Below are 15,000 nucleotides of genomic sequence, written 5' to 3'. Positions count from 1 at the left end.
CTGTCTCTTCCTGTCCTCAATCTCCTCTTAAATTTACAATTTTGCAAAAGTACCAAATTGCAATAAGTCCTTTTGTTGTCGTCGTCGTCGTCGTCGTTGTTGTTATTGTTGTTGAGATATAGTCACATGTAGCCCAGGCTGACCCCAAAGCTTAGGATAACTTTGAACTCCTGATCCTACTTCATCCTATGTACTGGGAATATAGGCATACTACTCCATATACTCCATGCCGTGTGTGTGTGTGTGTGTGTGTGTGTGTGTGTGTGTGTATAAACAGGGTCTCACTATGTAGCCATTCCTGGCTTGGAACTTGCTATATAGACCAGGCTGGCTTTGAGCCTAAAGAGATCTGCCTGCCTCTGCCTCGAATGCTGGGGTTAATACTATGCCCATGCCTTGCTTATGTGGTACAATGGATTAGACCCCAGCGTTTCATACATGAGGCAAACACTCTACTAGGTGAGCCACGCCCCCCCCCCCGCCCCCCGTAGTTTCTTAAATCCCCATTTCTACCAGAAAAGCAGCAGGTCAGAGCTAGGCAGTCAGACTCCTTCCTGCCTTTGTCCTGATCCTTCTTGCTGCGTGTTACAGTTGATTACCACTGAGCCGGAGCGCTCGCTACCTCTCCTTCCTGCCTGCTCCCTCCAGGACATTTGTCTTCACTGTCTTCAGCTCTGCTTTTCGCGAAGAGCAGAGGGTCAATATTTAAAACTAAGAAAAGGACAGGAACAGTGCCGGTTGAGTGCCGGTTACAGGAACAGTCAGCCGAGTCCTGTCCTGCATGGTTCTGTCACCTCTCAAAACAGTCCCCATTCCCATTTATCTACAGGAGGGGCTGGGTTCCGGGAGGTGGTATGCCCCTGCCAGAGCCGTGCCACGGCAGAGTATCCACATTTACTATGAAACCCCTTCTGTCACTGCCTAACCACAGGCTGGGCAGGGAACATTCCTCCTGAATGTCTAGAGCCCGGACTGTAGAAACAGGATCTGCGGGTGTGGGGGAAGGGTGGAGGGGCTAGGGCAGCAGGGCAGGGGTACTTACCCTGTGGTGGTGCTCATGGTGGCTAGATGAGGTGCTCTGTCCACTTGGAGGTGCCTTGAGAGTCGGCAAAGACATGAGTGACTGACTTGGCTTCAGGCGCAAGACCCTGACCCAACCCTCCTCCCTCAAACGGAGGAGTCCAGGTCCTTTAGACAGGGATCCTTTCTTCAGACTCAGGAGTCAAGACCTGACCGGTTCCCCTCAGAACCAGGGGTCCAGAACCCATCTGTCCTCCATTAGGCTTAGGCGCCTGGGCTCCAGCCCTCCTTCAGACACTGAAGTTCAGATTTCTGCTGTCTGCTCTCACACTCAGTGGCCCAAGTCTCAGCCTTCTTTTCTCAAACCCCGGGGGTCAGTGAGAACTTTATCCCTCAGACCCGCGAGTCTAGATGCCAGCCCCTCCTTGTTCAGCCCCAGGGGTCCAGCGGGAAACCTTATCGCTCAGATCCAAGAGTCTAGACCCCAGCTCCTCCTTGCTCAGATCCAGGGACCTAGAGGGTACCTTATCTCTCAGATCCAGGGCCCCAGACCTCAGCTCTCCTCCCTCAGACTCAAGTTCCAGGCTCCAGCTTTCCTCTCTCAACTCCGCGTATCCAGCCCCCAGCTCTCTCCTTCCTCAGACGAGGGCCTGCCCTCCTCACCTGCCTGCTGGCTCCGTCTGGCTCTCAGGCTTTGGCTCTCCCTCCCTTGTATTCTAGTCTCCTGCTGCCTCCTCCCAGGCCTTGTGGCTGCTGCATACCTGAGTGCTCACCTGGCACTGCTGGCCCGAGGTGGCTCAGGGGCGGGGCTGGCACACAGTCTCTAGTGCGGGGGCAGGGTTGGCTGTAGGGGATCCCGGAAATTATGCGTGTCCGTTGTAACAACAGGATAACAACAAGTTTGCTGTCACACTCGTTCACACGTCTGAGTGAAGAGTTCCTCCTTAAATATATCTTTGAGTCCTCCCCCGCGCTGGGGGTGGGGTAAAGGTTGGATTTCCTCTTGACTGGGGAAGTTAAGGTGTGGCGTGGTTGGGCCACTTGTTCATACAGCTAGGTCACCAGTGTCCGTGGAAAAGGAGATCAAACACTGGCTGTCTCTCCTGGGCCGGGATGCGTCCTGGCTCCTGGAACACCTATCAATACTTGTCTTTTCCCTGGCTCTAGATTCTACCTGCCCTTCTTCTTCCATCTTCCTGGGAAAACTGCCTTCCATCACCCCCTGTGGAGCTGAGGGATGAGATTTGTCTCTTTAAATACCCAGCACAGTGACTCTCAACCTTCCTAATGCTGCGACACTTGAATACAGTTTCTCATGCTGTGGTGACCCCCAACCACAACATTATTTCGTTGTTCCTTCATAACTGTAATTTCGCTACTGTTGTGAATCATAATGTAAATCTCTGGTATGCGGGATATCTGATATATGACCCCCCAGAGGGGCCACCGTGCATAGGTTGGGAACCCTTGACAAAGCTGGATGTGGTGGCTCACTCCTGTGATACCAGCCTGGAGGCGGAGGCGCGAGGACTGTGTTGACTTTGAGGCCAGCCTGAGCAGTGCAGTAAGTTCGAGGCCAGCCTGGGCTACAGTGTGAGACCCACCTGAGTATGTAGCTCCACTGGTACCTGCTTGTCTAGCACACATGGAGGTCTGGTTCAACCCCTGGGGATCACATCAACTGGTCACGGATACACACACCTGTGACCCCAACTCTGAGAAGGTTGAGGGGGGAGGACATCCTCAGATACATACTGAGTTTGAGGCTAGCCTGGGCTACAATGGGCTCAAACAACAGGATAATAACAACAAAACCCAAACCCAAACAAAAAGTCTAGCACGGCTGACACATCCCTAAGTGAACACAGACAGCTTTCTGAGGTATCTTGTCGAACACTTCCCCTGTGCTATGGTCTTCAGTGACCAAGCTATATACATCATTTCTTCCCCAAACCCATGACAAGTGTGTGTCTTTATCTAGATGAGGAACCTGAAGCCCAGTATTTTCAGATATTCGCCCAACACCACTTATCATAGCCAAGGTGTGGAATCAGCTTAGGTGTCTGAAGATGGTTGAATGAATAAGGAAAATACACAATGGAGTACTATTCAGTCATGAAGAAGAGATGGTATCGTGCCATTTGTGGGGGAAATGAGTGGAACTAGAGATGATTATACTAAGTAAAAATGTTTTTACATTTATGTGTGTGTGTATGTGTGTGTGTGTGTGTGTGTGTATGTGAAACGATGTATGTGTGAAGGTCAGAGAACAACATAGAGAGTCAGTTCTCTCCTTCCACCACGTAGGCTCTGGGAATTGATATGAATTGTTAGGCTGTGTGGCAAGGCCTTTATTCACCGCGCCATCTTGCTGGCCCATATTAAGTAAGAAGAGACTTGTCCAAGTCGATTGCTGGTTAGTGGATGTAATGTCAGATTTGAAGCCTGCAAAACAGAGGGCAGACCAGGGACCAATTTCTTGTCTCTCTCCTTCTTCCGTTCTGTGATTCTCAGGTGATTTACCCACTCACTACCATTTCCTACCTGGCAAACTCCCACGTACCACAGGGCTTTAGCTCCAAGTGACACCTATTCAGAGGGGCCTGGCGGATCACGGATTTAAAAGGACAGTCCTCATCTCTTCATCTTTGGTGTGTGCGTGAACATGTGTGTATGTGTGTGCATGCACAGGCACACACCCTTGCTTATATGCGTACTTGTGTGGAAATGGAGGTGCACATTTGTCACAGTGTGTATATGGTAGTCAGAGGATGCCTCAGGTTGCGGTCCTTATCTTCCATCTTGTTTGAGGCAGGGCCTCTTTTGCTGCTCACCAGAGTGGCCGGCCTAGAGTCTCAGGGATCTCTCTTCTCTCTGTCTCCTATTTTACTGCAGGAACACTGCAATTCTAGAATCACATTATCACACCCAACTTTACCTGGGACCTGGGGATTTGAACTCAGGTCCTCGGGCTTGTGCCGCTTATACTTTGCCTCCTGAACCATCTCCCCTTAAATTCCATTATCTGTTCACGGTTTACTTTGTGCCTTCCCTCCTTAGAATGTGAGCTTTTTGGCATGGCCAAGGCTGGGTGCTTAGATCACTGCTGAGTATTTTTTCCATGGCTGTTTTGAAAGGAGACCCTGGCCACTGCAGACATCCTGTGAGAAGGGGTATGAGTCACCCTGAATGGTGTGATTAGGAGCACAGGGTGATGGCGAGGATCTAGGGTCTCAGGGAAGAACACAGCAGTAAGGGTCTCCATGCTACAGACAGGAATAGGCCATCCCATACTGATTTTTCTTTTTTTTCGAGACAGGCTTGTAGCTCTGGCTGTCCTGGAACTCATTTTGTAGACCAGACTGGCCTCGAACTCAGAAATCTGCCTGCCCCTGCCTTCCAAGTGCTGGGATTAAAGGCATGCGCCACCACGCCTGGCCCTGTAAATGTTCTTACCACGTCACAATTTTTCTTTCTGAGTTCTTGTGTATGTGTAAGAGTTTGAAGGAAGGTATAGATGAGCATGAACCACATGGCTGGAGAAACAATCCAGGCTCAGAGTGAGAAGCCAGCACAGAAGGGCTCAGGAACCCAACCCGAGACACAATCACAAGGGGTCTGGCTGAGCCGAGGCCCCTTCCTTATGTGCGGGAAGAAAAATTGCCTGAGAAAGTTATTGGTTGTGACCTCAGGAGCCTGATTTCAGGGTCTGAGGGAGGAGGGCTGGAGTACAGAGCCTCTTCTGGTTATGAAAAGGGGCGCTGGGGGCCGACTCCTGGGCCTGAGAGAGGAGGGTTGTGGGCTGGACTCCCGGGTTTGAGGGAGGAGGAATGGATTGTGGACTCTGAGGGAGAAGAGCTGAAGTCCAGACTCTCAGGTCTGAGGGAGGAGGGCTGGGGCTGGACTCCTGAGTCTGAGGGAGGAGGTCTGAACCTTTCTTCTCTTTGAAGAGAGAACAAGGAGGAGCCCCACCCACTGTCCACCCTACTCTCCGGTCCTTCTACCCACTACGACTTCCGGTTGTGTGCAGTACAGGTAGCACTGAAACCGGACTCTCCACCCTCATTCCAGAGCAGAGTTTTTTCCTCCTTTCTTGGCAGCAAAGGAAAACCCCTCCCTCCCTCCCTCTTCTCTGAACTGTAGCTTTGGCTCCCAAAGTCAAGCGAGGCTCCCACCTGTGGCTAGCCTGACTCGGACACACAGGGTGGAGGTTGCGAGTGGCTACCTGGGAAACTCACCCGAGGAATCGCTCCCTGAAGATGCCTTTCCAGCCCCATGCCTGCTCATTCAGCCGTGGTGGGCCTCCAGTGAAGCTGATAATTCCCCGCTCTGTGTCCGCCCTGGTTCACTGTAGTTCGGGAGGTGGAATTTTCCTCTTTTGCATTGAGAGTTGTTCTGAAGTATCAAAAGTAGGGTCTTGATGTACCCTTGTCACCTTTCTTATCTCTACCCTCCCTCCCGACTCCAAACTCATACCCCTCCAACAAGGAAATCCTTCCAGGGGAGAAAAATCAAGCTCACAGCTAAGGGGAGCTATGGCTGGTTATCAGGGAGGGTGGGATCATGAAACAGGGACTGGGTATCAGAAGCATATGTCCACTTGAACACAAGAGAACTAGTTCATTCAGGACACAGCTCCCAGCTGGCCGTAGGCCTGAAATTCTGAGGCTGAGGCAGGATTGAAAATTTAGTGTTTGCCAAGATCCTGGACAACTTCATAAAAATAAATAAATGAGTTAGTAGGAGCATTACTTAGCAGAAGCACACCAGCCTAGAATCCCCCAGTGAGGGGCTGGGGTACGGTTCAGTGGTAGAGTTTGCAGGGGGGACCTTGGTTCCTCTCCCCACCTCTCTTTCTCTCTCTTCTCTCTGTCTTGGAGACAGGGTTTCTCTGTGTAGCTCTGGTTGTCCTGGAACTCACTCTGTAGACCAGGCTGGCCTTGAACTCAGAGATTCAGCTATCTCTGTCTCCTGAGGGGGATTAAAGGTGCACATCACCACCACCTGGTCATAATATTTTACTATTTTATATGTATGGGTGTTTTGTCTGTCTGTATGTATATACACCACATGGGTGCACACAGAGGCCAGAAGAGGGTGTTTGATCCAGATGGTTGTGAGCCACTATTTCAGGACTGAGAATTGAACCTGAGTCTCTGGATGAGCAACTAGTGCTCTTAACTGCTGAGCCATCTCTCCAGGCCTGAGAGAACCAACTTGTGAAGGATGTGCTCTGATCTTCACGTGTGCAGTATGCCAACACACACACACACACACACACACACACACACACACACACACACACACACNTAAGCAAACACATTAAATGGCAACAACCTTGTAAGAATGAAACATTGATGATATTAAACTAAAAACCGAACCAAACACTTGAGTACACAGCTTCACACTGAGGGAAACTCTCTCTCCAGGCAGAGATGAAGAGATGGTGTGAAGAGAGGCAGGCAGGGCCAGTTGTTCTCCGGGGTGGATAGGGAGGACATCCCAGGGTGGTGCCCGGAGTGATGACCTGGATTTTGAGGAATGTGCAGAGGATTCCCTGCGAGGGAAGGAAGTCCCTAAGGAGGCTGGTGGATGAAATTTGCAAAGGTGGTCAAGATGGGGACAGCTGTGACTGAAGGGCTCAAGTAGCTTTGGTCCCTGTGGCTGGGGATGTAGCTAAGTGGGAGAGCTTTCCTGGGGTCCAGCAGTTGGGGGCTGGGAGTGTGGTTCAGTGAGAAAACACTTGCCTAGACTCTAACAGCCAGGGTCTGGGGACATGTTGTTGTGGTTCGAGCATCTGCTTAGAATCTACCAATGAGAGACTGAGGCCATGGCTCAGCTATAGTGAGCCTGCCTAGTATGGGGAAGGTTCTGGATTCTATTGCTAGTACTAAAAGGGAAAGATTTCTTTTTCTTGTTTTTCGTTTTTGTTTTTGTTTTTTTGGATACAGAATTTCTCTGTGTAGCCCTGGCGGTTTAGATCTCACTCTGTAGACTAGGCTGGCCTTGAATTCACAGAGATCCACCTGCCTCTGCCTCCCAAGTGCTGGTGCCACTACCGCCTAGCTAAGAGGATTTTATCTATTCCTTGAGAATCTCATGTATGTACACAACTTCTTTTTTTTTCCCTTAAAGGTAAATTCTTACTGTGTTACTCTAGTTATTCTGGAATTCACACATGGGCTACCACCATGCTTGGCTGCATTTTGAACTTATCTGTCCTCACTCCCTCCCCTCGACTCCACCCAGGACCCACCAGCTTCTCTCCTTCCTGGCTTCAAGTCCTCTTATTTTATTATCATTAATAGCCTCTTGAGTTCAATCAGTGATCAGCACATGCCTCTACTTTAAGCCAGGCAGGCCTGAGAATCACACAAGGATGTTCACTACTAACTCAAGGCCAGGCCAGCCTGAGCTACATAATGAGTTCCAGGCCAGTCTGGGCCACAGAATGAGCCCTGTGTGCTCATCACTAGGTCCCTCACTCATGGTTAGTTCCTTATAGCAGCAGCCTGAGAGGGGGCAGGGAGCAGTCAGTACCCAGGATGCTGAGTGGAGCTTGGTGGCTCTCCAGAACCGGCCTGGCTGGCAGAGAGAGGTGACGGAGCAGGTTGGTGGCAGGAACTATTTGTTATTTGGGAGGGACAGAAGGTGAGGCCTGACTGAAACTGGAAGACTTGGCCTTCCCAGGAGGCCGGTAGCAGTGAGCAGTGGGGGTGGCCAGACCTCAGTGTGGCTTGGAGCAAGTGTGGGAGCTCTTTTTTTTTTTTTTTTTTAATTAAATTATTTTTTTTTTAACTTATTCACTTTACATCCTTTCCACTGCCTCTTCTTTTAGAACTCCTGACTTTCAGTTTCTTCCTCTCTAAAATGGGTGTAATTTCTAGCAACTGCCTCCACGGCTGCTAGGAGGGCCTCCCTGTGTGATTGATAAGACAGGTCATGGTTAAGTAAGTGCCGGGGTCAATGACAAAAAGCCAGCAGCAAACAGTTCAGTAGCCAAGGTGACATGAAGTGACGTGAATGAAAAGGTTCTGTTGGTAGGAAGTTCAGCACTCTGCTACTTGCTTTAATGGTTCCAGCCTCAGTTTCCCCTCCTGCTCCCTCCCTTCCCTTCCTTTTCTCCTTCCTTTCTGTTTTCTCCCCCCCCCTTTTTTTTGAGACCAAGTCTCTAGCACAGACTGACCTCAGATTTGCTGTGTAGTTGAAAATGACATTGAACCTCCGATCCTCCTGCCTCTACCTTCTGAGTGCTTGGATTGCACGGGTGCTGGAGTGTGCAGTGCTGGGCCTGCACCTAGGTCTTCGTACATACTAGACAGGTCCTTTACAACCCTAGGCCCTTGATCTGAACTTCTTTTTAAAGACTTTTTTTTTTTTTTTAGTTTTTCAAGACAGGGTTTCTCTGTGCAGTCCTGGCTGTCCTGGAACTCACTTTGTAGGCCAGGCTGACCTTGAACTCAGAAATCCACCTGCCTCTGCCTCCCAAGTGCTGGGATTAAAGGCGTGCGCTACCGCCGGCTTCTTTTTAAAGACTTTTAAAATGAACTCTTTGATTATGTTACACACATTTTGATCGCATTTACCCCCTAATCCTGCCTAGATGCACCTGCCCTTCCCTACCCACTGGACGTTATGATCGTCTTTCTCCCATCCATCAGGTCAACTTTATGCTACCAAGCATTCTTGGATGTGTGGCCTTCCACTGGAATGTGGCTGCCTGACTCTCCCTGTCGCCATCTATCAGATGCCAATAGTTCCTCCTCTAGGGTGGGACTTCACACCCATCTCCTATACTCATGCTGCTATTTGGTCTGGCTTGATCGTGCATGGGTCTTGGGCATGCTGACTTAATCGCAGTGAGTTCGTGCATGCAACTTACCTGTCCAGAAGACACTGTTTTCTTGTAGACATTCACAGCCTCTGGGACGTATATTCTTTTTTTGTGGGGTGGGGGTGGGGCGCAACCACTTTTCAACAATGGTCCCGGAGGCTTAGGAGGAGGTGGCATGACATAGATGTCCGGGTTAGGGCTGAGCTCTCTGTAGTCTCCTAGTCTTTGCGCCTTGACCAGTTGTGAGTCTCTACTTTAAATAGAAGTTTCTCTGTTGAGGGCTGAGAGATGCATTCTGTGTCTCCATACCATCTCTGAACTTTTTTGTTTGTTTGTTTGGCTGGCTTCTAACTCACAGAGATCTGACTGTCTCTGCCTCCTGAGTGCTGGGATTAAATATGTGTGCCACCACCCCTGGCCTGTGCTCTGAATTCTTTTTATGTCTACTCATCCAAGATGTTCCCTCTCCAAGTGTTTACTAAGCACTTATTCTATGCCAGGTATGTTCCAGGGATAGAGATTTAAATGAAACTGCGCAGGGTGGCTCTCCTTAAGTTCAGTGCTGGCAGGAGACACCCGCACATTCAGAAGACTCCAGATCTTATCATGCTGCTCAGAACACGACTTGAAACTTATAAAGTATTTGTTTCCAGAATTTTCCATTTGATGCTTTGAGCCAAAGGTTGATCTTGTGTGTCTGAAACTGTGGGTGGCAAGTCTGTGGGCAGGGAATGGACTACTGCATAGCTTTCATCTTGGGACTCAAGACGGCTGTTCCAACTGCTGCCAGCACAACTAGTTTCCAGCCAGGAAGAAGGGAGAAGAAGAAGAGGTAGAAAAAGAAGAAGAGGAGGAGGAAGAAGAGGAGGAGGAGGAAGAGGAGGAAGAGAAAGAGGAAGAGGAGGAGGAGGAAGAAGAAGAGGAGGGGAAGGAGGGGGAGGAGGGGTGGGTACTGTCTCAGTGCTAGCTCTAGTACCATGAACAAGGAGGGAAGAATAGATCCTGGGGTACAGTTAAACACATGTGGAGGTAGCTGATGCTGGAGCTGTTGCCCCTTTTCAGTCTATAGTCTGAATCTGAACCTGAAAAAAGCAGTTATGACAAAACCACACACACACACACACACACACACACACTCACACTCACACACACACACACTCACATGCACACATTCACTCATATGCACACAAATGTACACACACACACAAACACACACTCTCACATGCACCCGCACTCACGTGCATATACACATGCACACACTCACTCACATGCACACAAATGTACACACACACACACACTCACACACACACACTCACATACACCCACACTCACGTGCATACACACATGCACACATTCACTCACATGCACACAAATGTACACACACACACACGAATACACACACGAACATGCACCCGCACTCACATGCATACACACATGCACACACTCACTCACATGCACACACATGTACACACACACACAAACACAAACACTCACATGCACCTGCATTCATATGCATACATACATGCACACACTCACTCACATGCACACAAATGTTCACACACACACACACACACACACACACAAAGCAAAGTGAGCAAACAAACACCTCCCCTGTCATGGAACCAGTCACCTGCTGATGCCCTTTCATTGCTCAACATTTCTCTGTGGCCCCCCAGTACCCTCCAAGTCACAGACAAGCTTTGCAGCCTGGTCTTAAAGCCATAATCTAGGTCCTTTTTTTTGAGGACTGCAGCCTCATCTCTTCCATCTATGCAATGTCACCTCAAAATCAAGCTGCCACCTCCTTCCCACCTCAGATGCATCTCTGCGTCCTGCTTCTTGCCTAGTTCTTCTCACATTTGGAAGCACCCTTCCTGGCCAGTGGTGTCCTGCCTCCCTGCCGAGGCCTCCTCTGCCCTCTCTAGGTTTGCCCCAGCCTGTCTTTGCCCAGGCTCTGTGGTCCTGGCAGGCAACATCACCAACTCCCCCCCCCCACCTTCTTTTGTCTTTCTTCTTTCCATCCCCAGTCCTCCTTTCTCACCCAGCCTTGGTTCCTCCATCTCTCCCCTCCCTTCTTTTCTCTGGGTTACTGGAACATGAGTGGGCTGCTTGATGTGTGGTATGTTAGATTTATGAGGCAGCTTAAAGGGACAGGGTACTGGCCTCAACAGACTGGACTGTTTATTTCAAGCAGTCAGGGGCTGATACATCAGGAAAGGGGTCTGCCAAAAAGGGAAGGCGATACTTGGAGTTTATATTGGAGGTTTGGAACATGGGATGTTAACACAGCTTCAGGTAACCACATGCTAAGTCTGCAATTCCTCCTGGAATTGTTTGTCCTGACAAGGCTATTTTATGTTTAGAAGCTGCCTTGCCCCAGTTATCAGGATGTGGATCATAGTGGGAGACTGAGTTTGGCAACTCAGTGATGGGAAAAGGGTTGGAGTTTCAATATAGGGCCTTTGTCTGGGTCTGACAGAGTTTGTTCAAGGTTTATTCTAACAAGATATACTGATAAACAGAATATGCATTTTACCTGCTGTGGCCATGTAACAAATGACTTCATTACCCAGTAGCTTCAAACAAGGGCCTCTCTGGGAGCTGAGGATCTAGCTCAGTTGGTAGAGTGCTTGTTCACCACTCATGTACAAAGCCATGGATTTGATTCCCAGTACTGTGTTAAATAGGTAAGTTTTCCTAGCACTTAGAATGCTCAGTCAGGAGCCACAGTGTTAGCATGTTAACATTTCTAGGCTCCACCCAGCAGTTACCTAGCAACAGTCAGGTATGAGAGCCTGGCTTCCTATAAAAAAACTGGGCTTTCTGGAGCTCTGACTCCCACTTCTGATCTCTCCCCCTCCTGTCTCTACTCCTTTTTCAACTCCCCTTCCTATGCCCCCAAATAAACTCTATTTTATACTAGACCCATTGTCTGGCTGGTACCTCAAGGGTGTGGGATGCCTCAGCATGGGCTGACTAAGGCACCCCCTCCTGCTGCATCATACCTTGTTTTACAAAACATATCACCCAGCACGGTACAAACCAAATGTGGTGGGTAGAGTGGGGTGGAGGCAGGAGAACTGGGAGTTCAAGGTCATCCTCAGTTACACAGGGAGTCTGAGCCACACTTTCAAAAACAAGTGTTGGAGGTGGAGGGAGGAAGAAAGGAAAGGAGAGAGAGAAAGGTAGGGAGGAGGTGAGGGAGGGCAGGAGGGACTGAGAGACCTATGCTGGGTGACTTGAAGCTTCTGCCCTGGGAAATCAGAGGACTACGGGGGACACTCTCAGCACCTGGGACAGCACCCAGTGTGCACCAGTGTCTTCTCGACAACCTCAACCTTGGCAAAGGGTGCACAGTCAACCTGAAATGCACAGAGACATTCCATCCACCTTGGGTGTGTCTGGGAATTGGGTAGGAGGCCTTCAAAGGCAGGACTTTGCTTGCATCTTCCTCTTCGCAATAACCCCGTTCCTAGGCAGCCCATGTTCTGGAACTCACTATGGAACAGGTTCTTGTAACACAAATGCCTTCTTGACATTTTTTTTTTTTCCCCCAAGTTGCATGGTAGGGACTGGCAAACTGTGGCCCTCTGCTTGCTTTCTAAATAAAGCTTTATTGCAACATAGATGTAGTGGTTTGTTTGTGCATCGTCTGTGGCTGCTTCCTGCTTCTGTGGAGGAGTGGCTGCAATCCTAGGGCAGTTGAGAGGACTAAGAGCTGCCTCAGTAGGAGTCTGTCCTAGGAGTAGATGATTTTAGGTTGAATGCACTCAAGATTGTCCTCAACTACATAGTGAGTTAGAGACCAGCCTATACTACAAGAGTCCCTGTTTACAAACAAACAAACAAACAAACAAACAAACAACAAAACCAAGAATGTAGCACCCACTGTGGCTTTTCTGCTTGACTTCTTACCATCTTCTTAGTCAGATGAAACACCATGATCAAAGCAAGTTGGAGAAGAAGGATTTATTTGACTCACATGTCCATATCATGTTCATCATCATAGGAAGTCAAGACAGGAACTCAAACGGGGCAGGGACCGAGAGGGAGGAGCTGATGCAGAGGCCGTGGAAGAGTGCTGCTGGCTGGCGTGCTCTCAACATTCTTATCTTCTAAGCTTCCACAGAGCAGCCCACTAAGCTCTCAACACTCAAAGGCTTTTCTAGCCCAGAGTTCCAAGGTCCTTTCACAATCCTCCCTGAAACACACGACCAGGTCTGTCACAGCAACACCCAACTCCAGGTGCCAATTTTCCATCCATGGTCTTTCCAGGTCCATTGCTTCACTGTCATTTGGATCCTATTTCTTCAGGATTCTGGCACACACTGAAATCCAGCCTCTCGGACTGAACAACTTCTGAATTCTTTGGTCATTGGTAGACAGCCATTGTTGGACTAGCTGGATCACAGCCTGTAATCCATTCTAACTATCTTCTTCCTCCCCAACTTGCTTTTGGTCATGGTGTTTTATCGTAGCAATAGTAACCCTAACTAGGACACCTCCTCACATTTGTGGTAGATGAAGGCTCTCAGACACTTGAAAAACACTCTTTCTAAATGAAAAATTATTTATTTGTCTTATGTGTGTGAATGTGTGAATGTTGTACCTGCTTGAATTGTCTCTGAGCCATTTTTTTGTGCAGTGCCTGGGAAGGTCAGAAGAAGGTGTCTGAACCACTGAAACTGGAGTTACACATGGTTGTTGGGTGCTGGGAACTAAACCTGGACCCTCTGCAGGAGCAGCAAGTGCTCTTAACCACTGAGCTACCTTTCCAGTCCCAGGAGAATTACCCTTTACTGTTACTGCCAGGGAAACTGTGGTAAGGACTGAATTCAGTAACTGTGTTTGGAACACAAGAGGTGCTAAATAATCGTTGCAAGAAGTTGTGAATGAGCACTCACAAGCGCACACTAAGGCCAGTTGTTCTTTTTTTTTTTCTTTTGGAATGACCAATCATCTCCTAAGTATAACTTCTTACAAAGGGAATGTCTGGGTCAATAGTATACACGGATCATCCCGTGACAGGTGCCTGACTAGACTTTCAGGAACACCAGATAATTGACTCCCACCAACAGGGAGTTTCCCCTGATCCTTGCCAACACTGAATATTTATCATAATTTTCAATGTTGCCAATCTGATGATTGAAAAATATTATCTCCTTGTCACCTTCATGAAGACAAATCAGATGTCAAGTGTGCTGACATTTTCTAGCGACAGGATGCATTTGCCCACTGTTTATAGCTTTTTTCCTAACTTCCCTTCTTTTCCTTCCTTCCTTCCTTCCTTCCTTCCTTCCTTCCTTCCTTCCTTCCTTCCTTCCTTCCTTCCTTCCATCTGTTTGTCTGTCTGTCTTCCTTTCCTCCCCTCCTGCTTCTAGACACTAACACTTCAGTATGTTTTAAATATATTATTCTTTCCTTTTGGTGTATAAGTGTGTGGGCACATACATGTCGTGGTGGAAGGTCAGAGGACAACTTTTGGGAGTTGGTTTTATCTTTCCACCATGTTCTAGGAATCAAACACAAGTTGTGGAGCTTGCGTGACAAGTGCCTTTACCCCACGCGCCATCTCACTGTTGTTTTAAAGCCAGTATCCTTCTTTCTCTGCAAACCCAATGGTACAGGTCTCAGTTTCCTCCCTCAGACCCCAAAGTCCACACCTCAGACTTCCTCTCTTGAACACAAGAGTTCAAATCTACCCTCCTCCCTCAGACTCAGGAATCTATACTTCACCCTCCTCCCTCAGGCCCAGGGTTCCAGGCCTTCTTCCCTCCTTCACAAGGCCTATGCAGAAAGTGCTGTCATTAACTATTATTTAGAGGAGAAAAATCATGGTTCATTCTACAGGGTCTCAATGTCTGGAAATGGAAATGTTACCAAACTATCTATTTATCTATCTATCTATCTATCTAATTTATTTATTTTCTTCCTCCCAGATAGTATTCCTCTGCATGGATCTGGCTGTCCTAGAACTCCCTCTGTAGATCAGGTTGGCCTCAAACTTATGGATTTGCCTGCCCCTGTCTCTGTAATGCTGGGATTAAACGCGAGCACCAACACCACCCGGCTACTATTTTATTTTTCTCTCTCCTCTTCTCTCCTCTTCTCTCCTCTCCTCTCCCCTCCCCTCCCCTCCCCTCCCC

General features: G+C 48.7%; 1 protein-coding gene across 3 annotated transcripts in view; it reads right to left on the bottom strand.

The window, feature by feature from the left end:
• Eps8l1 (EPS8 like 1) overlaps positions 1–1,719 on the bottom strand; it is a 14,891-nt gene extending 13,172 nt beyond the window's left edge. The window contains exons 1-2 of one of the 3 annotated variants that reach the window (XM_021219451.2): positions 1,684–1,719; positions 1,043–1,096 (exon numbers count right to left, since the gene is read on the bottom strand). In XM_021219451.2, coding sequence (XP_021075110.1) covers positions 1,043–1,059 — 17 coding nt within the window. In that variant the 5' untranslated portion in view covers positions 1,060–1,096; positions 1,684–1,719. Of the gene's footprint in view, positions 1–513; positions 584–622; positions 712–1,042; positions 1,097–1,683 lie in introns of those variants that run through there. The other 2 variants (XM_029531968.1, XM_029531969.1) reach the window with 2 other exon arrangements.
• Positions 1,720–15,000: the final 13,281 nt, after the last annotated feature.

This window comes from Mus pahari, chromosome 19 (assembly GCF_900095145.1).
Source record: "Mus pahari chromosome 19, PAHARI_EIJ_v1.1, whole genome shotgun sequence".
Classification (NCBI taxonomy): Eukaryota; Metazoa; Chordata; class Mammalia; order Rodentia; family Muridae; genus Mus; species Mus pahari.
The sequence above is the reverse complement of the archived record's forward strand: the minus strand, read 5'-3'. Positions and strand labels throughout refer to the sequence as shown.